Source organism: Lagopus leucura, unplaced genomic scaffold (genome assembly GCF_019238085.1).
Source record: "Lagopus leucura isolate 7727_CA_CO unplaced genomic scaffold, USGS_WTPT01 Super-Scaffold_100157, whole genome shotgun sequence".
NCBI classification, from domain to species: domain Eukaryota; kingdom Metazoa; phylum Chordata; class Aves; order Galliformes; family Phasianidae; genus Lagopus; species Lagopus leucura.
The window spans coordinates 30,670,019-30,691,866 of record NW_024962334.1 but is presented as its reverse complement, the minus strand read 5'-3'; the positions used below and the strand labels follow the sequence as shown (position 1 = coordinate 30,691,866).

Genomic DNA, 21,848 nt, shown 5'->3' with positions numbered 1-21,848 from the left:
TTGGTAATAAACAGGCTTGAACTTCAGTGTGCCATTTGAGAACTAGAGATTAAATTTCTTTTGTTATCTAGTAGATGTTAGATCATCTAACTTCATCTAATCATCCTTGCAGTAAACATTTTCTGGTGTTCTTATTGCCTAAGAATTTTCTCTGATTTTAATTTTTCTTGTCCCCGGCTGTGAGTGCTAGAGGCATAGAGAAGCTGGAAATACCTCACATGTGTGTTGCTAATATATAAGCTTGCTTTCCTTAATTACTTCCTGTGAATCCCTTAGCAGACTGACTGCAACCCCACATATTACAGTGAAACCACTGTATTAGTAGAATAAAACCTGGATCCCCTTTCCATAAGGCCAAACACAGAAGAAACTGTAGGTACTATCAGTCAGTTGAGCACAGTGCAACTTCTGAATTACACAGTAAGTCACCAACATGTTCATCTAGTCCATCAGTCCATCCCTTAGCACAACTGACCTGATATGCTGAGTTAAGTCTCAAAAAGTTAACTCAGTTGACTCTGAGTTAAGTTAACAAAAGAACAGAACTTTTTGAAGATACGTTAATGAGACAAAACAAAGGGACATGCTTCCTGTGAGCACTGCTAATTGGGCATAAACTGTCTTATTCACATGGATTAAGAGTACTATAATGTTAAACTCTAGCAGATAGTTAATAAACAGGGGAATAGTACCTTCAGTAATACTAAGAGATAACCTTATTTTATAGCTAAGGCAGTATAATACAATTATGACTTCCTAATATCTATTTTTAGGATAAAACCCATCCAGATACATTGGGCTTTTCATTAATGAGAGCACTAAATATGACGGAAGTTGAAAAAGCACCAAACAAAATTACATAGCTGTTGGAATGCTCAGGAAGGGCTAGAGAGCAATACAGCTGTGGTGCATATATTCTGCTGCTTGAGAGGTGACATTAAATAATGGAATAAATTAGATGGACAGTGGGCCATGTTAAATCATAAGGGATTCCACTGGGCAAACCATAAAATATTGTTTGCTAACAGTATTCTAACAAGATTAAGTAAATACTCAATCCTCATGCACATAATATTACACAGCTAATATTACACAGCACACTTAAAAGAAAAATATTCATTTTTACAATCTCCTTTCTTAAAAGAAACAAAAAGTTAGGCACAAAAACCAAGCAGGGACATGTAAGGGCTAGAGGGACATTTACCAGCCAAGTGAGGCTCTTAAATATTTTCCTTGTAATCTTGCTTCCTTCCGTGAGTTGATTTAAGACATGTTTAAATAAGAATAATATAACTGATTATGATGGTGTAACAGGGAAAGAAAATAAAGAAAATATTACCCAGAGTATTCTAAGAATTGGAATTTCAACTCCCCTTTCTACACAGTAAAAACTATTTCATGGTACCAACCCACACTCCTTTTCTTGGGAATTGTCTTGTGATGAAACCTAGATGAAAGGCAGCTTGGACATTGTACCAGCGTTTGAATGAAGCCTCTCTAATCTTGATCCAAAATCCTTGTGACCTAGTTTTTCTCTATAACTTCTCCAATTTATTTCCCAGTTATTTCAAGCTGCTGCAAAAGAGTTGATCAGGAGTCACCTTAGTGCAGAAAAGAGAGCAAAGCAGAACTTATTATACTAGGAACAGAGTGGGAACACTGGTGTTTGAAGCACCAATCAAAGGAAAAGAAAGGCATGTCTAGTACAGTAAGTTACTGGTTGTTTTTGAATAATTAATCAAGTAAGCAACTTATTATGCAATTGAGAAGCTTGTGTTGATGCAGCCAACCTCATTTTCATGATGGCCTTACAATTCTCTGCAGCATCCTGTCTGTAATTGCAGGAGATAGAGCTTGCCAGCCCTGGGTCATTTAAGTCATTTAATACCAGAAGAGTGAAGAGCTGAACTTCTGCATTCAGCGTGTGGGAACTATATTGCTACCCTCTATCTGTCTCTGACATATGAGCAATCAGGGCATTAATTGATTGTATATCAGATATTATTTCACATAGACTGAAGCTCAGCTGCCAGTGTGTGCCACGTGTCACACATCCTGCATGGCAGGGGATGCCTTATAGGAGCTCCTTGAGATGTGCACTGGAAAATGGGAAATGGCAGCTTTAAAATCATGGTTAACGTGTTGGCAAGTGGATGTCTAAAGCAGATGTGATCAGTGCTCAGAGTCCTATCTCTTATGGCACTCACTGAGTGGAGGGATCTCACATGGCATTTTTGTAGTGAAGTCTATTTGGGTGTGATTTTGTTTTTGTAAGTCAAAACTAGACATCTTTAATAATAAAAGCTGTAATATTGACCTGTTCCCCATGGTAAGCACTGACCTGCTGAAAAATACTGTTAAAGAATCTGGTTAGCGTAAATGTGTTTTACCATTTCTAATTCCTTCAACAAATCTATTCCCAGTCATAAGCCCTAATGTGCCCTATGACCTCTGCTAAAGAGTGCATTGGTGTGTCTTCTAGCAGTGTAGAGAGAGATGCCAGCTAGGGGGCTGGGGCAGTGTGCTGGAGGCATAGCATTATGCTGGATGGGAAAGCAGTGTTCCCGGGGTAAAGAAAGCCCAGCTTGGGTAGTCTTCACTGTTGTACCTAGATCTCTGAACACCTACTAATGCATTAACCATCTGGGAGGCACTGAGAGGTGAATATCTTTGTTCCTATTTTTAGAGAAAGGAAGAGCAAGATGCAGAGGATGAGCAGCTTGTCTGACGTCCCAGACTTGGCCTCGTAGAAGGGAACCAGATTCCTTGGGGCATTTCAATATCAAACAGCTTGTTAATCTAGGATGTGAATTAAGTAGTTATTCTGCACTAATTCTTTGTATCTATAAGCACAGACTATCTACACAGGAAGCCATTTCTGAGTAGCTTACACCTTAGAATTTACATCCAAATTCAGTGTTGTGCAAATTTCCTGTCAGGTTTGGGACTTAGCCATGAACATTTTGCATTGTCTGTAGAATTGAAGAAATAGAGGCTTGCTTCACCCTGGGAGCTTTTTGCTGTCCCAGTGCTACAAAATAATCGTTTTTAAATAGAGAACTCCAAAGCCTGCCCATTAATTACTGCGTTTATAGATTGAACAACGGTTATTTTCTTTTTAATGCTTAATTACTTGTATCTTCAGAAATACAATGCCAGTTTTTGGCAACTCAGTTTTTCTTAATCAGATATTTAGACAGCAGAAAATCTTAAAATTTTACATGGAACAGATAACAGTAATATTCTTTTCTTTGTTGTATTTTTTTTTCTCTTTTGTTACTATGGATGCTTATCAGTATGGGGCTTATGAACCTGCACAGCAGTGTGGTCAGTGATCTCTGAGTTTGAACAATTATGTCCCTTAGTACAGCAAACTGTTATGATATTATAAAGCAGGAGGGAGATGAGTCTTCCCTGAGTTGACTTTAGTCAATTCATTTAGAGTGTTGTCATTTTCCATTTAAACCTAGACATTGACTAAGAGAGATTTCTTCCCACTTCACTGGTGTGTTTTTCAATGACTATCTTAAATGTTTAAGAATACTGCTAGTCTTAAGATCCCTCTGTAAATACTCCCAAGTTTCAGATTTTTTTAAAAAATATTTTACAGCTTATTCTTTCAGAATTACCAAAGAAATGACAGAAATAATGATCACCTGTTTGATATACTTGCTTGCCAACTAGACTTTTTTTTGTTGGTGGTGCAAAGTTTGATCTCTGTCTTATAGCTCGAGCTCCTGCTGGAAGACAATTCAAGAAAAGATGCCAGTCACTTGGATGATGACATTGGTAGTTGTAAATTTCAGGAGTTGAGTCAAACTCTTTAATCTTTGTCTCAGTGAAGTTATACAAAGGTCAAAGCTGCAATCTCAGACTAATAGGAGAAAAGAAGTAAAACTGTTTTGAGTTGACGTATTTGAACCACATTGTCAAATGCAAAGAGAGGGGGAAAAACATGTTAGCCTTTTGATTTTGTGCTTTGGGGAAGTGTTCTTTGAGTGTTCAAAGTGAGCTCTGGAGAACACAATAGCTTCTGATTTAAAAACTAATTTGCATGAAGCACACAGAAATTTGCAGATGAAGTCTTGCTGTGTGTTGCTGAACAGTATTAATGGTAAGCATCCATTGGAAAATCCATTGACTTTGTAACCCAGGATTCAAATGAGACTTAAAATGAACTAGTACACGAAACAGTCCTAAATTCTATTACAGTGAAGACCCCCAGTTAATAGCTAGCAACCTTGGAAAAACTGCTAAAACTGTACCAGAAGAAGGAAAAATGAGGAATTACATACTAAGTAATCTCTCTGTGTTTATATGTGTTCATTGCATGGGAAGGTATGGAAACTGTTTTCACCCAGGCTTTGTCAAGACATTGTTTTTATCCAGTGGCTTAAATAAAAAGTGACTGTTATCTAGTACAGAGCCAAAGCTATGCAAAACCAAAGTGCAGAAGTTATGTAAGTTAATTGGGACTGCAAGTAGAATTGTCGTTTCATAGAACTTCACTTCAAAGAGCGTAAATTTATCTTGCTACTTCAAAGGAGACAAAACATAAACAAAAATGGTGAACTGGATACTTCTCTGAGCTTTCACACGTGTCACCTCAAATTTTGTTTTCGTTTCAGTGGCATTCATTAAAAGAAGCATGAAATTTGAGGTGATCTGAGGAAATCTGCCTGAACGGTTTTACTCAGAGATGCTTCTAGGAAAACAGTGGCAATTGCAAAATAAACACAAAAGTATTGGTTTTCCTCCATGTACGCTATAGCTTTCAGATGTCTGTCTTTCTCAAGCAATTTCTACTTTAAAAGAAACAACCTCTTAATGTGCTTCCATAAATATGTACTCCTAAATTTTCTGCCTACCTTGGATATAATGTCATTTTCAACTTTTTTTAGGTGCACGGACTCAGCCACAAGTTCACTTTCAGAGAAGATCAGTGAAATTACCAGAGAACACCAGCTATAGTGATTTGACAGCATATCTGACCGCAGCCAGTTCACCCTGGGAAGTGGACAGTTTCCCTTACTTGCAGGGATTGGATGGAAATGGAACAGGTAACCCATCACTTTGGTTTTTCTCTGATTTCATATTGGTCCAGGAACCAACTAGCTTTTGACCATGTAATTTTTTCCATCCCATTACAATTAACATTCTTTAAAATTTGGATGGCATTATTGGTTCAACTGCTCGGTCAAAATGCTGTTCTAATGAGGAGTTTTGATGTAACACAATTCATGTGGTGTTGACATCAGCTGTTTTTTGTGCTGATAATCATAGTTGTAGGAATCAGTGTTTAAATTAACGCAGAGAGCAAGGTCCCTCCTAAATGGAAGGACTGAATAACACAGAGAAAGATTCTCAACCTTGGAAGGACAGAGAAGTTTGTTACACTTGTAGTTTTGAGCTAAGTCTCCAAATCTGTCATATTGCATTTGCACATATGAAAATAGATTAATGTGAAGGAGAAAAAGAGAATATTTATATTGAGGACGTGATAACATTTCTTGTTCAATCACTATATGAAAAGAGCTAAAAATCCTAATTATCAAGGATTTCATAATGTTGTTTCAGCTAAGAGTTGTTCCATTGTCTTTTAAATTACCTTTGAATCTAGCTTTGGCCAAAAACAGCCAATTCTTGTAGCACCAAAGGAAAAGTATAAACTGTATTAAATTCAGAGCCACAAGACATTTTTTGTGATTGCAACTGCTTGTAATTCTTCTTGCACTTCTCAGTTAGTTTTGGCTGTAATAATTGGTGTTGTGTAGGCTAAAGAAAAACAGATGAATTGGGCATAGAAGGCTTGAAATGCTTCAACTGCTGTAAAAGGAAGAACTGTGTGTTCTCTGTGGCTGTATTGGTTTAGAAAGAGATTAATAGACTTCCAGTGCAGCAAAAGCAATTGAGATGAGGAAAACCTTGCTGTGGTGTGGGTTGTTTAAACTCTAGAATCAAATGCTTGAGGCTGTTGGACTGAGTTAGACAATCACCTGTCAGGATGGCATAGGCATAGCAGAGCCTGCTTTGAAGCAGGCTAAATAGCCCCTTGAGGTCCCTCCCTACTGTTTCTCAGGATACGTTTACTTGTGATGTTTTGATCTAGGTGACTTTGAATGCTAGGTCACGCGAGTAAAGGGTGTGTGACTGAGCTTTCTAGTGTTCCCTCAGGGTGGAAAGAAATAAAAAATAAAAAATAAAAAATAAACTTCCCCTTCCCTTTGTACATATCTGAATATCTCATTTTCTATTACAATTAGAAATGTGTCTGCTACCTTATTCCAATCCTTCTGTCTGCTTCAGTGAGTACATCTCATCCTGTCCCTTCACCTGTCATTTCCTCATTCTCATCTTCAACCTTCTGTTTTCTCTGGCTGTCTGTATTCAGACATCTTCTTGTATCTCTTATCTCTTTCTAAAAGGAGGGGACGTATTTATCACGTTCATCTCTCTGTCTACTTCCTCACCTTTCCTTTTATCTCTAAACCCACTGAGCAGACTGTTGGATAGTGTGTGGAGAATTCCTCTCTCCCAATTCTTTTCTCAGTGCTATGCAGACCAGCTTCCCACGCATTTATTTGGTGACATTTTGGCATGACCAATTTTTGCAGGAGCTGCACAACCAGAGCATCATCTTTCCTCCTGTTTTAACCACCTGGCCTCCTACAAAACAGCTTAATGCACCCTTTTTAGTTGTCTGTATATACAGACTATGAAGGGATCTTTCTTTTTGAGCATGGATGCCTTTAATTTGACCTTTATTAACCTTCAGTTAAAATTATGTGCCAAAAGACCAAAATGAGTGGCAAATAAATGGGTTCTAATAAACTGTAAAGAGCCTTGTCTTCTGAATGCTGTAGCATCTACTATGGAATAGTATAAACTATGAATATATTCATATGTGCACAATAGTGTAGATAGCCTACTTTTAGTAGGAGTTTCTCTAGCTGTGAGAACATTAAACTACAAAGTCCTCACCTTGGATTGACTTCCTTTTCTTCATCTCTGAGTGACATGGTAAAGATGTCACCTGAAAAACTTTCGAAGGAATAAAAGATGAGATGTTGGGGATTTAAAATTTTCTGTTCCAAAGGAGGAAGAAAAATACAAAAAACTGTAGAATTCCTAACCAACTTTGCTGAATGCTGCCCCTCTACCTAATGGTTTGTTATTATGTTCTATCACAGTTTCTTTGTACGTCTGTAGACTTTGAAAGAGGTTCTCTCATTTGTTTAAATCAGCTCAGTTCTCTGGCTGGTATTTATCCAGAGTGACTTTACAGTTGCTCTAACTAAAACATTTTGTCTGAGTTCAGCAGTTTTTTACAAAATCCTAAATGGATGTTGAGGTAGTAACATGGGCCAGTAAAAATTCATTGCATGACCAAGCATGTTCCAAACATGATGTTCAAACATTTTGCTGAAAGTAGTGATCAGTCCATATAGTGCTAGCTTGTTTTCTGTAGTATTCACTGGCTGGAGAACAGTAGGATGGTTTCACAAAATATCCTTTTGACCAGGCTGGGTGAAAACTTGCATGCAACAACGGACAAAGCTGGCTAATTATCATTTCTCCTGCTGGGTTTGTAGGGTGTCACGTCTGAGTCACAGTGGATTTTCCTCTGATGTTTTTCAGAGCTCTTTACAGGTCACCAGAAGTCAAAAATGGCAACAAATAAATGAAAGCTGACATTTATTGAAGTCCATTCCCATTTAATCTGTGCATGTCCTCATCAGTTTTACAGCATGTGAGAGTTTCATAAGCATTGATTTTAATTTACCTTCACAATGGAAAGGGGACAAATTCATCTTTTTAATGGACGTTTACGTAGCGTACAGGATGGCAAACTGAAGGATTTTTTTTCTACTTGCCAAAGATCCCTGGATTTCAGAAACTTCATGTCCTAATGTAACTTCAGCCCAGTACAGAGCAAAGGCTCAGTGCTCCTTAAGTAAAAAAGATGCAAGCAGTGTTTCATCACCAGGATGCATTTCTGGGGCTGGATATTCATATTAGGCAGGTATGCTTTATCAAGAGAGGAATGAAAGCAGAATTCAAAGCTTTCCTTATCTAAAAATAAATACAGTATAAAATATAACCTAGTTTTAGTTTTATCTAAAGGTTTCTAAATCTAAAGTTACACTTTTGTCTCTAGGAATCTGTGTAAGCTAGAAAGTGACCAAGAATTAGCAAGAGGAATTTATTTCTTTGATACTGCCTGAGAAGCTCAGTGACCCAAGTGCAGTGACTTGGGGGCAGGCATCAGTGGGACAGCAGTTACAGGTACACAGGGAGGCAGTGGATTAAATAACTGAATAAAGGAACAACTTTTCCCACCAATTCCCTCTTCTCTGCTTCGTGTTGTATGGCTGTAGAGGTGTGATACCATGCACTGTTGGAGCTCATAATATCCATTCTTGGGCAGGCTGGCATCTTTCCCCTGTCCTGTATTTGAATTCTCAGACCTTATTTTGTATTTTTTTCTGTTACCTCTGTGGTTCTCTTATATGGCCATCTTCGTGCACCTGTTTTCTCAGGTGGCAGTTCAGGCCCTCTGGAAGCAGTCCTCCTGCTCCTCAGTTTATAGGAGATCAAAGCAGACCTGTGCACTTGGGTCTGCTTCCAAACCTCCTTGGCCTGTTGGCTGTGGAATGCTGTCCTTGAAATGTGGGAAAGATGTGTCAGAGTAGATGCTGTAGTAAATAAGCCACAGGCAGAGTTACTTACTTATGGTTATTTCCCATGTCTTGAGCTTGGTGTCTCTAGAATAATTCAAAGAATTTAAAATTTTGGGGGGTTTTGAATTCTGTCTTTTTTTCTTTTTGCCACCTCCACTCTTTCTGCCCTTTGCTGGTGGTGTCTTAACTTCGTTGAGCTGGCTGTCACTGGGGACATCCAGTTTGGGTAGGGGCCATTTCTACAAGCCGTCTGTTACGAGGTCTTGTAAATGTCTTACTGCTTTCCCACTGGTGTCTAGAATGTGTTTGGCCTGATGAGGACTGGCACTGAGATGCTGTATGTTCCTGAGGACCCCTTGTTATGACTTGGTGTAGCTGATGGACAGATGAGTGTTGGGCAAAAATGTGCTTTTACAGGCAGTTTACTGGCATAAAGTGGCAGGGTTACAGGCAGGGTGTAATCTCTCGCTGTCAACCAAACGCCCCCATTCCTTTCCTTACCTGCAGACGAAGATTAGCCCTGTGCCAGGATCAGCAGCTGCACAACCAAAGTGTGCAGCACTTGCGGGCAGGCAGCAGCTTTAGCAGCAGTGTGAGCTCAAATGGGCTCAAGCCCTTGTAGAACTGAACGGTCTGTGTCTTTGCTGCTATTGCTTTGAGCTCCAGATCTTGGATAAACAGTACCAGAAACCTTTTTTCCCCTGAATACATACATACATCTTCCTTATTTTTTTCCTGTCATTGATTCATTTGGTTACATACCTGCAGGGTTATAATATTTCTTTAAATCATGTGTGGGGAAGTAATTTCCACTGGCATACAGTTGAAACATAAAGAATAATTATTATCTTGTATACATAGAGTAATGTCCTAATAATCCATTTATCTTGGTTTATCTCAGTGGAAGCCCAGACAAAATATATTGTGGCATTCTTAAACACGAGCAATCATGTTTGCAGTGTCCTTGCATACATGAGTGTTGTAATGTAGGTTTATACAAATAAGGTGCTGAGATTTTTTTTTTCCTGTAATTGTGTCTGTGATGCTTGTATTTATTATTTTACAGCAAATGAAGATTCAAAAGTATATTCAGGAGGTTTTGCGTTGTGATTTTTTAATCTTCTGTATTTTTCACTTGATATTGGAAAATTCTGAAGTATATGCATCTTGTTGGTTCTGAGTTTTGTAATGTGGGGAAGATTAATGCTACTTTCCCTTGAGAAATGTATCAATTTGGTGCTGTGGTGCTGAGCCAAATGGATATGTCTTAAACTTTGGAAAAGTCTGTAGTCATAATTTTCGTTCATTCTCTTGGTACAGGAAACAGCACTAGGTATGACCTCACCCCTGTCGCTGCAGTCAGCGTCCATCTTCTCAGCAGTGATGGTACTCCAGTCCCAGTGAATGGCCCCATCTACGTAACAGTGCCTCTGCCAACAAACAGCAACTTGAAGCACAATGCACACGTTCCAGCCTGGAGGTTTGACCAAAAATTTGGTAGGTCACATTTAATTATGATTCCCTAGAAGGCTTCATTTATCTGAAACTAATGTCTCACTAACATTTGTTGTCTTATGTTATGTTACATAGTAAAGTCTTCACTGGAGTGTACAAAAAGTATGCTTTCTGTCTAAAAGAAGAGAAGATGGAGTTGTTTTATTCAAGCAATATGTAGTATTTGTGCAAATGTACTTGAGTAGCATTCTGTGCCACTTCTTGACAAAAAAATTCATAAACGTAGCATTTTGAAATTATTAAATGTTTTAGAGAGACTTGATTTCAAGCAGACACTGAGAAACAGAGAACTATATCAGCTGCAGTATTGAACTGGAAGTCTGGAGAAATGGAAACTAGTCTTATCTTTGCCACCAGTCAGCTATTTGACCTTTGGTCCATCTCTTGTTTTGTCACTCAGTTTCCTGTCTGACACAGGAAATATAATAGTGACTTCTTTTCTAAATCCCTTTGAGATTGACTAATACCATCAGGAAAGTACGTGTAGGTGAATTAAAATACTTTGATATGATAAAATACCTAATTGGTATAATCTGTAAAATGCTGTCCAGTTTTTACACAGCAGGGTAACTTGCTATTGTGAGCTGGATTTCTCCTGAAATCTGTGTTTTAGTCTTTCTCTTTTTTTTTTAAATAAGGGTTTGTTTTTCCATTGCTAGCTAGTATCCTATGCTGGCCTTCTTTATACTTTCAAAGTGTAAAGGACCAAGCATTTAAGTGTTGTCCTGGTAATTCCACTTCCACAGTTATTTCACTGCGTCCTCTGAAGTAATACCAGATGATTGTTACAAAAAAGGAGTCAAGAAAGAAGACTGGAAGGTAGAAAGGCAGAGGACGTGAGGCAGAGAGGAAGAAAAAGGAAACAGATAATGTGGGGTTGTGCAGATAATCAATGGGGCTTTGTCCCTGCAAGGCACGGGTTTTGAGCCAGTGTGTGATCACGTCCAGAAGTGGAACAACCAGCCTGAAACCATTGTGCTGGAGGAAGGGGAGGGGAGGGGGGAAGAGAGAGGTGAAAGGGGAAATAACGTTTTTGCTTCCTTCCTGCCTCTGTTTGCTGAAATAGGTGGCTTTTTTTCAAATACCATGCCTGATAAATCACTTGTCGGGAATCAGTTGTATTAGAGAGTAAAGCAGTAGGATTTAATAAAGAGTAGTTTTGAATACAGCACAAAATTGGATAGTAGAAAAAGTGTGTGATAAATGGATTCAGAGTTTCCCTTAACAGCGGAAATGTTGGTTTTCTTGTGGTGCCCTAGCAGTGCATTTCACTTACCTTCTGCTTGACACTGATTTTGATTTGTGATTCTAGAAAGTATTTTGTTTTCCCTTGTTAAAGGTAAGGCTGGTAAGACTGGCTCATGTTTACTTTCTCCGTAAGAAACAGTCCATCCCTAATCCTTCCTGCCAGCTGTGTTACATCTGAACCTTGCCTCACTGCAAGTTACTCACTGCTGGTCAAAACCCTCTGATTTTGATTATGGAGCTTTCTCATTTACAGCCAAATTTCCATGCCCCTGTGGTGGGCCACAAAAGTTCTCTCTTACTATGGAGGATGTATTTTACTGTTGCATATAAAGAGCTAGTTACCCTGCAGTGTGCAGTGTTTAGTATGTAGTGTAGATCAATATGGGTTAATTAATTACTGCTGCAGCTTGAGGCTCCTGGTCTGGACACAAGTTCATGATAAACTAACGGATCACTTGTGTTGTAGGGAGGACAAGGCATGAGGACTACTGAACAAAACAAGTTTTTTGTCAGGCCACTTAACTTCACAAACTCATGGAGAGGAAGGTACAGAAGACATTATCCTTAGGCTCCAGCTCACACTTCAGCTGAAGTAAGCATCTTTCCATGCAACCAAAGATGATGAACAAAGACTTATTTAAGCCCTGATTGGAGCATGCCAGTTCTAGCAGAATTTTGGCCACATCCCAACCAATTTAAATTAGAACAGACTAATTTAATAAGTAGAGCAGCTACTCTATCTTGTATGGGCTGCATTAGCACCCTAAGGGCTGTCAAACTAGCCATATGTAGCACTGACAGCGGGGTACCCTGTCATACTCTGTGCCTCTTGTGCTTGGAATCTGAAGCAAGGAGGCTGGATTGTGACTGGGATGGCTTCATACTGGAGAAATGCTTACCAGGCAAGTAAGTTGTTGTAACCCTTTTGCACTGCCAGCTCTGTGCCTTGTCAGGGATAGGCCCTCTAACCTCATTATTCTGATTTTTGCCTTTCATTTCAGGAGCTGTTTTTTTCAGAGCTAATTACATTGTGGTCTGTCCTTAATAGCTTTTCAGCGGCTTAAATTTTCACACTTGTATCTGAAAATTAAGTAAATGCCAGAGATGGAAAACCATGAATGTATTGCCAGACAATAATGCAGTGCTTCTCTCTGGCGTATTTGCAGTACAGTGGGCGTTTGTTCGTGCAAGCCATTGTTTTTGTTCGGAATCCATGTGGTTGTCATCATTACTGTATCAAGTATAATTTCTGCTCTAGAAAGCAGATTTTTTTTCACTTTTAGGAGAAGAGAGCGGAGAAAGGGACAGAAGTAATAGGAATGGGTCTGAATTCTTATAATCACATACATTATGCTGAGCTCATGGTGCACTTGATATAAATGCAGTGGTGTCTGACTGGAAGTGCAGAGGTTTTCATGGTTTCTACAGAAACTATGCATATTTTCATATTGCAGTAGCTAAATATAATTAATAGCTTCTTAGGATGTTTGCCATAAACAATCTGAATTGTAATTCCCAGTTTTTCACTGAGAAAAGGCTATGGAGTGAGGGGCTTGAGGCTGAGGGTGTCTCCACTGGCACTGGTGAAACAGCCAGAAAAAGCAGGCTGACATCAAAATAAGACAAGGTGCTGCATCTACTTTACGCTGTTCCAGATGAGATGTTTCATTACAAAACAAACTTACTGCCTAGCAGTGCCTTGTGTGCATAGCGGGAATTAAAGCAGTAGTACTTTTTTGAATAATTAATGACATAAACAGCGATTAACTATGCTATGGAGAAGTTTTAGGATAAATAAGTGGTATTGACCCTAACAACCTTGTTCTTGTGTTGGAAGTACTCTGCCACTTTTCTCTGCTGCAAGTGTTGGTGTTGGTAATGCCAGGCGTAGGTGCACTGATGTTGTGAAGACATACACTAAAACACAACTTCATCTTTCTGCACTGTGGTATGCCCCCCTCTCTCTCGTATCCCATGCAGCTCTGAAAGAGTGCTTTTATTTCATCATTCACGCAAAGTTTTGAACGGAAGAGATGCAGATTCTCATTTTTATCATCAGAGTTGTTCAGTGAGGCTTTTGTTTTTCATTTTCTTAGTGCTGTCTTATGTCTCTCAAAATCTGAAGAGGATGAAAAGCTTTTATTTTTTCTTTATCCATAAACGGATAGCTGGAATTGTGACTTTGTACATTTGCCTTGACGTCAGTAGGACTTATGGCAATGTAATTAATCTTCTTGTTCCCGGACACAAGATTGTTGTCCAGAACTTCTTTCTAGCCTTGTCCGTTTGTGAGTACTGGAATGAATACCACAGGTCTGAGTAGGAATGAAAGTTGGTACCTCCTGTGTGTTTTCCAGCTCCCACCAGCTAGGCTGGGTAACATGGCAGTCGTTCAGCTGTGTTCTTCTCTGTCACCATTTGAATGGTTTTTGTTTTATACTAAGGTGCTGCTTTTTCATGTGAAACAGTAAGCAACACTGTAAGACTCCTTGTTTTAAGTTCTCAGTTTCATGCTACGTGGTATGGAGGCATTATGTTGCCTGTAGATGCATGTCTGGAGCTGTAGGAAGGACTTCAAAATATTACCAAATAATGCAGAGTGTGTAATACAGAAATAGGGTTCATTAGTTATTCAGTGACAATTCTGATGCATTTGGTTGATTCTTAATCCTACCAAGAAACAGGACAATATTTTCAACGCTGTTTCCAACAGTGGATGCAAAGGACTCGTGGTGTGAAGGGGTTAAACCTCCATCCTTTGTCTCCTCCTTCCTTAATTTGTGTTCCTTTTTGTGTACTAATGTGTAAGGGAAATTCAGAATACTATTTCTCTGTTTCTGCTCCTCCCCAAACTCTTGGTGTAAGTCTTTGACATGACCTTGTTGTGTTTAAGTTGTTAGCTTCTTCACAGAGGAGGAGGTTTTCTCCAGTGCCTGAAAGCTCAACCATGTTTTATGTAAAGTGATTACAGAATGTGGAGAAGAGTATCTTGGGGAGCTCTTACTAGTTTTATAAAGAACAGTACTTCATGTACTCTTGCTGTGCTTTGTCAGTGGTTTCTGACTGCATTTAAGGTTGTAATAGATGTCTAAATACACTGGAAAGTCTGATACTTTTGTTTTGTGGGTGATGTACTGCTTTCAGTGGTAAAATTTCCATTGATTTTTGTAGAGCCAAAGTTTCCTGCTTGTTCCTTAGCAAAATGAAGATAATATTTTTTGTGCTCAAAAGAAGTTGCGTGAATGTATAAACACTGTCAGAACCTTTTGACTGGAATATAGTTTTGCTGCATATCATGTAGGTGAAGTGATGCTTGCTTTTTGTTCATAGCACTCATAGGGAAGAGGAACAGCTACAGTCAGGGAGAAAATGTAAGCATCTGTACATCTACCTGTCTATTATTTGTAAATAAGATGACTCATAAAGGTCATTTAAATTTTGCATTGGTGGTAAAAGGAATCCTCCCAAAGAACAGGATGACTTGCATTTTCATAAAAATGCAATGCATTCCTTTTTGTTGTAGATGGAGTTAATTTCTCACTGCCACCACATTCATACACTGCACAACAGACATAGGATAATTTAACAGAAATAGGTGCAGTCTTGTTTGGTGGGCTATCTGATGCTGGGTATGAGAGCAGACTGAACGGGGCTCGGATGGACTGCATTTGGACTACATACGGCTGCTTGTGCCATCTGGGATTTCATGTGCTCTGAGTGGGTTCTGCTGGGTTTGCTACATGAGAAAGGTGCTTAACTCCATTACTGTAATTGTCATTTGTGTTGTCCTGAGTCCCACCAAAAAAATGCATTATTATTATGAACACAGTGAATGTGTTCCCTGCCCCCAAAAGTCAGGATTTAATACAAGCAGTAGAACCAGATCCAGAACATTTGGTTCTAGATCATATTCACTGATAACAGAGATCCATTTGCAAACTGCATGGAAAAAACTAAGCCTCCACAAAGTAGGCATTTATACTGTTTGCATAGTGTGCAAGTTTCCTGACAATTTGATTTTGAATTCCTTTCCATCTCAACTGCCAAGGTTTGATTATTCTTAAAAATTAAATCCACTGAGGAATACAGATTTTTAACTGCTTTCAAAGAACTTTGTATCTCGTGTTGCCATAGAAATGGCAGCTACCAAACCAGCTTTACACCATATACAGTGTCTACATAATAGGTGCAGATATAATTACAGAGTGGTAGAGAGAGCTCAGCAGCGAAAGGAAAAGAAGCTTTTCCCCCAGTGCTTCACAGCATTGCTCACTGAGGTATGTTCTCACTGTGCCTTTTGGAGAGGTGCAGCACAACAGAGGAGGCGGTTGAGTTTGTTTGTTGATGCGTACATTGTTTTTAAATGAATGTTGTGTTTTTAAGTGTACAAGTGATGTGAAGGGATTATTTGATCCTCTTCCCACCTCTTGTGCAGTCTGAGTTGTGTGAGTGGTGGCAGAGCAGACATGGTATGGCATTTTGTGGTGATGAAGCAGACAGTGGTGCCAAAATGTGGTATGTGCAAATAATCAACCTCTGTGTTGTCAAGGAAATAAAACTTGAAGCATTGCTTCTGGGAACAGGTTTTAATGGTGGATGTTGTATCATACAGATAGCTCTGTAGCTCCACCTATAGAAGTCATGCAGTAGAGGTGGGACAAGATAGACATCAGAATTCATTTAGTGGAGAACAGCAATTGCACAAGTAAGCAATTTTGAGCTAGAGAGGGATTGAAATAGTGGCAGGAGTGCAGAGCAGGAGGGAACGTCAGGAGAGAAGTGTCTCGGTGGGACTGGAAGAAGCTGAGGAAGACGTGGGGCAGCCCTCCTCTGCAGCCTAGGGATGGCAAATCAAATCTCAAGGTGCTTCTGCTTCCACTGCCAGCCTGAAAATGTGAGTGTGGTGTGTGGCTGAGTGAAAGAAAAGGCATGTACTGTTTTGAATTGACTCATCCTTAGTTATTGCTTTAGTAATTTTGTCAGTAGCTGACTGAAAGTGATTAATAATGTGAGAAAGTGAGAATTAAAGGCAGCGTCTTTCAGGTACTGTATTGGCCTAGGATGGTGGTCTGGCAAACATGACCAAGCTTTCCCTTTTGGAATACAATTACTAAGCAATAATAATGTATGGAAGTATTTTATTTAACAAGTCACTTCTGTTCTGGCATTCTGGAAGGAAATATCGAGAGGACCAAAGCACTTCAAGCAGTTCTTGAAGTGAGAGTGCAGTATACCTGCCTTCTCCCCTGACACAATTAAAATTACTAGATAATGAAAACTGCGTGTTCTTTTGTTAAATACTTGACAGGTGATTTAATGCAAAAATGAGTAGAGGTTGCAAAAATTACAAAGCTTCACAGCCATTAGTTAACAAATCGAACTGTTAGGCTTTGCAAAAATCTTCCAGATATGTTGGAAGTGTGTTTTCTTTACACCAAATAAAGATGGTGCTGCTAAATCAATAGCAGAACTGAGCCATGGAAGGCTTGAGTTACAAATTCTGTAGCAGTGGAAGAATAACGAAGGCATGAGCTTAGAGCAGGGACATTTATTTTTTGATGTTGCCTAGCAACTCCAAAAACAAAATTGTAATATTAACTGAAATACTAAGAATTTTTAAGCTCATATGTATTGGGGGGAGGGAGAGGAGGAGAGTAATCTCTGCCAATATTCAAGAATGACGTTTTCAGCCCATTTCCTTGATTTTTAGCTTCTTAGAAGAACAAAAGTAAAACCAAACAACTCCATCCTTTTGTAGTTAAACTTGCTATGCAGATGCAGACTAGAGGTGATCTTCTGCCAGGAAAAGAAACACGATAAGCAGCTTTCAACTGGTAGAATGAAAAGCTACAATTTATGAATGTCAGAACATACTTCAAGAATTTGTTTTCACAAACTTGACCTTGATTAACTCTCCGTAATAACATTGCCATTGGAAGCGTCTAAATCAATTACTTCTAGAAACACTGGTAGTGTGTTCTGAATATCCTTTGCAGTCCCACAGACAGTCTGATAATAACCTGGTTCATTCCTTTTGACACATACACCTCCCTTTCACCATGAATCTTTGCTTAAGGAGGGCGTTTCTACCAGACAGCACAGACATCACAGAGGGGATCCATGCTGAAAGAAAAACACTTCTCATTAGAAAATGTTTAAAACATCTATACTATTAAACAGAACTGTTAAAAGCATCTGTGTTTTTTTTCCAAGGATCTTTTATCCGTGGAAGATAATCTTGTGAATAAAAATAAATTTATATAATGGGATTATACTTAATTTGCTCTCCGGCTAATTAAATCCTCTGATTTGTCAGACCTCTTGGAAGGAAATAATTTGTGCTGTAAGTGGCGCGGTTTTGGTTCCCTGCTTGATACCTTTTGGTGTTTAAAAGCAGCAAAGTAAAAAGCTAACAGTATTCTGTCAGTGGAAATGCTCCTAGCAAATGCTCACGTGGAAAAGTAATTTATGGAGAAGAAACCATAGCTACCGTAAATTGAAAGACTGGTGGTGTTCCGACTTTATGACTGTCCTTAGGAGGAACTGCTGACTACAGCACTCTGTCATTTACCAGAATCATTTTGATCACTGATAGGAAGAGTACACAGTCAAAGTAAGGAGAAGTCAGCAGTAACGATCTGGAAGGCTCTGAGTCGCTCAGCTTAGTAAGGTTAGTGCGAAGCAAGCAATGCTGCACATTCCCCCAGAGGGCTGAGTTCTGCGCTCAGATGCCAGTGTGCAAACTCCCATTGAAGTCAGCACACAGGGCTAAGAGGGGGCATTTGTCTCCTTTATTCTTGACTTTAATGGGAGTCACATGTGTCTCTCTAGAGCAGATGGCCGTGTGTGGCAGTTCTGCCTGCATTAAGCACAGTCCTGCCTCACGTAAGCCATTAGGAAGTTTGCCATTTACTTGAGATGGAGCAGCGTGTGATCATCTGCGTGCACGGTCACACACATGGAAGCCAGAGTTTCCATGGATTTCACTGCAGATTAATGTAAAATAATAGGGTCGAGCTTTAAATGTATGAAAGTAGTGTCTTGTTCGGAGGCATCATGCATCTAGACTACAAAAGCAGACCCATTCGTGCTGTCAGGAGCCAGCAAGCTGTCACACTGAATAGTGTCTTTGAAGACAATAGGACATCTCTTTTCTGGGCAGACTGGCCGTACGTGCAGTGACCTGATTGAGTAAAGAAATAGTCCAGTAGAGCTTTTCTGTAAAGGATTTGCTGCAATAGCTGCCTGTCTGGGGCAGGCTGTGCTGTTTTTCAATCTTATTTGGAAGTAAGCTAAATTAAATTACAAAAAGACATTTTTTAGTGCAGAATGTTTGTTAAAATGCAGATCTAATATAAAACCTTTTGATGTTGAAGTTATTCTGGATAGGAATCTCTTGCTCCCATTGGAAAGTGGTCTGAGCCAAACAGAAGAATCAAAGTTGCTGCAAAGTAATACTTCTCTCTAGCAGAACCTATTTCTGCTGTTCTGCTGAAATCTTCAACCTGTCTCTGATATTTGGGTATTTTTTCAGCCAGAAGAATATCAGCTTTATTTGATTATTTTTTTTTAATTTGTTTTTCTCTTAAAGTCCTCTCATTTTTTATATTCTTGGTAGTACTGATGATGGTTAATGATGCTTGGAAAAGAAAAGGCTCTGGGGAGACTTCATTGTGGCCTTCCAATAGAGAGCATATAAACAGGAGGGGGAACAACTGCTTATGAGGGTGGATATTGATAGGACAAGGGGGAATGGTTTTAAACTGAGACAGGGGAGGTTTAGGTCAGATATTAGGAGGAAGTTTTTCACACAGAGTGGTGAATCACTGGAACAGGTTGCCCAAGGAGGCTGTGGATGCCCCATCCCTGCAGGCATTCAAGGCCAGGCTGGATGTGGCTCTGGGCAGCCTGGTCTGGTGGTTGGTGACCCTGCACATAGCAGAGGGGTTGAAACTAGAGTAACATTGTGGTCCTTTTCAACCCAGCCCATTCTGTGGTGAAGGAATTATGCTATGGTAGTACTTTTCTTGCCTTCATTTTAAGTTAAATGTAGGAAGGAGTGCTGGCAGCTGTTTTAAAAGATTTTTAAGAACAAATTTGTTAAATGATAACATGAATTCCAGTGTCAGTAATACTAAATGTAATTTATATGCTTATATGTGTGTATATATATATATATATATGTATATATATTGTGTGTGTGAGGAAAGAGTTAAAATCAAAAAACTTAACTTCTCTGTTCTCCCCCTACCATTAGTTTGAGCCAGTAGACAGCTCCCCTGACTTGAGTCCTGGATCAGCATGTTGGCTACTCTGAGCAGTAATAGAGGAAAAAGTGGAAGAGAAATGTAAAAATGATCTATAAGGAGGAATGTGTCTATATATAGAAATTTTCCATGAAGCACCAGACACTCTTTAAGAATTGATGGCAAATTCGCCCAAGGCATGCAGCACTGACAAATCATACTAACGTTGCTCTTTCTGCTCCAAAGATACATTGGTATGTTTTCTTTGGAACTACAGGATCAATCTTGAACAAAGATTATCAGTTCCATTACATTTGTACTGTTTTTTGTTTATAATCACATATTGCTTACTACTTAACAACTGCTACAAATTGTATTTAACTGAGCAAGCAGTAGAGCTAATCTGTTGTTCTGACTTGTGGGAAAAAAAGGAAGTAGATGGTATAGAATGTTTGGAGAATAATGAATTAAAATATCCTAACACTTAGCCGTGCAGGGAGATAAGACCTCTCTTCCCTCCTAAATGTTTCTGCTTAACTCTTTGGCAACTGTAGTCCTACCTGTACGGAAGAGATGAATACGGCTCTCTTTGCAAGCCACTGGGTAGGAGAGGACAAAATGGAAGTTCTTTATTCTCTGCCTCTCAATTTTCGCTCCTGCATACCAGAAAGTACAGGAGGACACAGAGGACAGTTAGCTGTGCTTTTGGAGAAGGAGAACATTGTGTTTCCTGCTGCGTGGAGGAATCCAGGATACAGTAAAGAACTGATTCTTGTCACTGCAAAGCAGTGAATGGGTGCTTCATCAAAGCAGCTTGAAATGCTACAAGTATGACTAGTACAGAGTGATTGCGTTTGCCTTGGTAGAAGGTGCCAGGTTAACCATTATGATGAGGTATTGCACGTGGAGAGTTACAAGAACACTGCTGGGTGTTTACTGATATCTGAAAAGCGACCAGGATATTAGAAACCTATGAAGGATGAAATGTGAGAGAGACCTGGAAATGCCCTGAGGGACCTGCAGTATACTGCACAATACTGGAAGTCATTTCCCTCCAATAATACTGTGTTGGCTTCCAGCTATTTGATCGTATAAGAAACGATACAGCACAGCACACACAGAAACAATACAGTGTTTCAGCTGCTTCCATTCAGTCTTGTTCTGCTGCTGCCACTGTGAAGATGGAGTTCCTCATTTTCCTCTCCTACCATGTGAGAGGATGCTATTTTATTACTGAACTGTAGGTGAGAGATGGCAGAAGCATGAGGCGAGCTTATTAGCAAACCGTTGTACATGGAAAGTATTAAGAAAGGCAGATGATGAAACTGTTTACCCGTGTCCCCCAGGCGCCCACCCTTGGCATTGCCCAGGTGAAGGAACTTGTGTCAGTGCCACTTAAAAAATCAATCTCTTCTGGCTGTCCTCACATGCTAACCTATAGGGTATGATCAACAGAAACCTCGTACAACTTTCTGAGGGTATCCAATACTGGATGTATCTCTTAGGATTTTAAAACTTAGTTATGTGTAGCAGAGGGAAGCAACTAGTTTTCTCACAAGTGCTATAACAACCATTACATTTCCTTGAGTGTATCCAGTGGTTAACAAAAACAAGTGATCTAAGTGAGCAGGAGACAAACATGAAACCCAGCTGACCTTGTGCAGTTGACTTTGTTGTTTGTTTCCATTGCAAATACTGGGATTCCTTTTGTTTCTAAAATATGAGCAATCTGAGCTGCTGCTGCTTGGCAGGATGGCAGCTGAGCCCTGCTCCCTGCGATAAGAGTGCAGCCTGTGATAGCTCCTTGATTGCTGCATTATGCAGGCAGGGAATTACTGAGCAAAAGACTTTTAAAGAGGCATTACAGGGATTCTGTTCGTTGGAACGCTGTGTGATGTGAGTAAGGCAAGCTGGACACCAGTTCCCCCTAGTGAAGAAATCGGTAATAGCTTCTGCTGAAAGAGGTAACTGTAAAAAGGAACTACAAAGATAGTGAACTTTGCAGTGCTACATATGCATGTCTTTTCTTTGTGTGTGAATCGGAAGGGTTTGGAGACTGTAAAAGAAGTGGAGGTAGCACGATGAGCATCAGCTGGGTCCTTGCATTCTTCTTTTCAGTCAGCACTTTTGAATCTCTTAATGTTTCTCCCGCATGGCT

General features: G+C 39.5%; 1 protein-coding gene across 1 annotated transcript in view; it reads left to right on the top strand.

Moving 5' to 3' along the window:
- The window catches only part of FAM171A1 (family with sequence similarity 171 member A1), an 84,897-nt gene that overhangs the window by 54,476 nt on the left and 8,573 nt on the right, over positions 1-21,848 (top strand). Inside the window, exons 4-5 of the mRNA XM_042889123.1 lie at positions 4,902-5,060; positions 10,002-10,178. Of these exons, the coding sequence (XP_042745057.1) occupies positions 4,902-5,060; positions 10,002-10,178 (336 nt within the window). The remainder of the gene's footprint in view (positions 1-4,901; positions 5,061-10,001; positions 10,179-21,848) is intronic.